Source organism: Callithrix jacchus, chromosome 8 (genome assembly GCF_049354715.1).
Source record: "Callithrix jacchus isolate 240 chromosome 8, calJac240_pri, whole genome shotgun sequence".
Taxonomy (NCBI): Eukaryota; Metazoa; Chordata; class Mammalia; order Primates; family Cebidae; genus Callithrix; species Callithrix jacchus.
The window spans coordinates 140,831,533-140,833,365 of NC_133509.1; the positions used below are offsets into that span (position 1 = coordinate 140,831,533).

Consider the following 1,833-nt stretch of genomic DNA (forward strand, 5'->3'; position numbering starts at 1 on the left):
TTTAAGAATCACACTTAGTCTTACCACATGATCAAATAAACTTGCTGCAGATAAATGATTCATCTAATCTGAAAACACGTTCAAAGTATCACCTTCACGGAATGTCTGCATCAACTGTACTGAGTGTGGCCTTTCCCACTCTGAATCTGGTTTATATGAGGACTCTTGGATGGAATATTTCTCTCAAAATGAGAGTGTGCACTTGTTTCCACGTGATTTTCTCTCAAATATATAACCCTGTTTGTAAACAGCCTTAAACCTGGTAACCCTTGTCGTCTCCTCAGCTCAGCACAGCTGCCCCCTCCCTGGGGTTTCTGACACTCTCAGGATGTGGTTTTCACACTGTGTCTCTCGCACAGTAATACACGGCCGTGTCCTCAGGTCTCAGGCTGCTCAGCTCCATGTAGGCTGTGCTCGTGGATGCGTCCCTGGTCATGGTGACTCTGCCCTGGAACTTCTGTGCGTAGCTTGTGCCACCAGTGTTGGTGTTGATCCATCCCATCCACTCGAGCCCTTGTTCAGGGGCCTGTCGCACCCACTGCATACCATAGCTGGTGAAGGTGTATCCAGAAGCCTTGCAGGAGACCTTCACGGAGGCCCCAGGCTTCTTCACCTCCGCCCCAGACTGCACCAGCTGCACCTGGGAGTGGGCACCTGTGGGGAGGACACAGGCATGAATAAAATCCTCTTTGACTGAACCAGAATCCCATCCTTAGCTTTGGGACTAAGAAGTCCCTTACCTGTAGCTGCTGCCACCAAGAGGAGGATCCTCCAGGTCCAGTCCATGGTGATGAGCTATGTCCACTGGGGCTTCTTTAGAGGAGGGATGTGGTTTTTGGGTGAGGCTTGCAGGCAACCAACCCATCTATATTTGTCTCAGAAGACCTCAGGTTGTTTGCATATTCATGAGGCACGGTATTTCACAGCTTAAAGCCTGATCTAGGATGAGAAGGAAAACACAGATGCCACATCAGCCATACAAGAGTGGGATGCTGAGAGACCAAGCTCTAATCGTGCCTGAGAAAATGCATCCCCTGCCCCATGTCTAAGCTTTCTGTGGACAGCACTCTTCCCACTGAAGAGCAAGTCCCACCCCAGGATGTGCTCCTCACTGTGAACCCACATTTTATTGGCATAGAGATTACCTGGATTGCATCTGGGATCATTACTGTCTCTGACACTGAGCAGGAAACGTGACTCCATCCTGGTCCCATTAGGAACAGTCAGAACTCACTGGTAACACTGAAAAGTGGCCAATGGTTATTCACATGAGTGCCCAGCAGGGCCCATGGACAGTTCTGAGATTGGCTGGGCTCTTCCACGACAGGGTCCCCAGCACCTGCCTGAGAGTCCTGAGCTCCCGGGCCCTTCAATAAAAGTACTCTGGTTTACAGATTTGCCCTGTAATGTGTGATGAGTTCTGAATTTTCCCTCCCATTGACAGTAGGAATCAGGGATTGAAATATAAAAAGGAAATTGAACTTCTTGATAAACCCATAGGTTCCCAAATGATTACCAAGTAAGTTGTGTTTTGAATAAGTTTGGGTTTTATTTCAAACTCCATTAAATAGAATTATTTGAAGTATTTACATACTTTCCATTCATGCCCATAGATCGTCTTTACATATTGATTTCTGATCCTCTTGGTCTGTGCACTTTCCACACTCTGGAATCCACCACTTCCAAGTCACACAAATTGTGTAAGAAACATCACCTGGCTCTGAAATCCGAATATCTTATCCATTGGAATATAGTGTCTCCCACAGTTATGTACCTATTGAATTAATAAACCCATCCATTTCCTTCATATTCTTACTATTAAGATATTTATTA

General features: G+C 46.4%; 1 gene segment (V, D, J or C); it reads right to left on the reverse strand.

Moving 5' to 3' along the window:
• On the reverse strand, nt 1-841 carry LOC103795988 (immunoglobulin heavy variable 1-3-like). The segment is given in 2 exon segments: nt 1-654; nt 741-841. Coding segments are annotated over 2 exon segments (363 nt in total).
• Between the last annotated feature and the right edge of the window lie 992 nt (nt 842-1,833).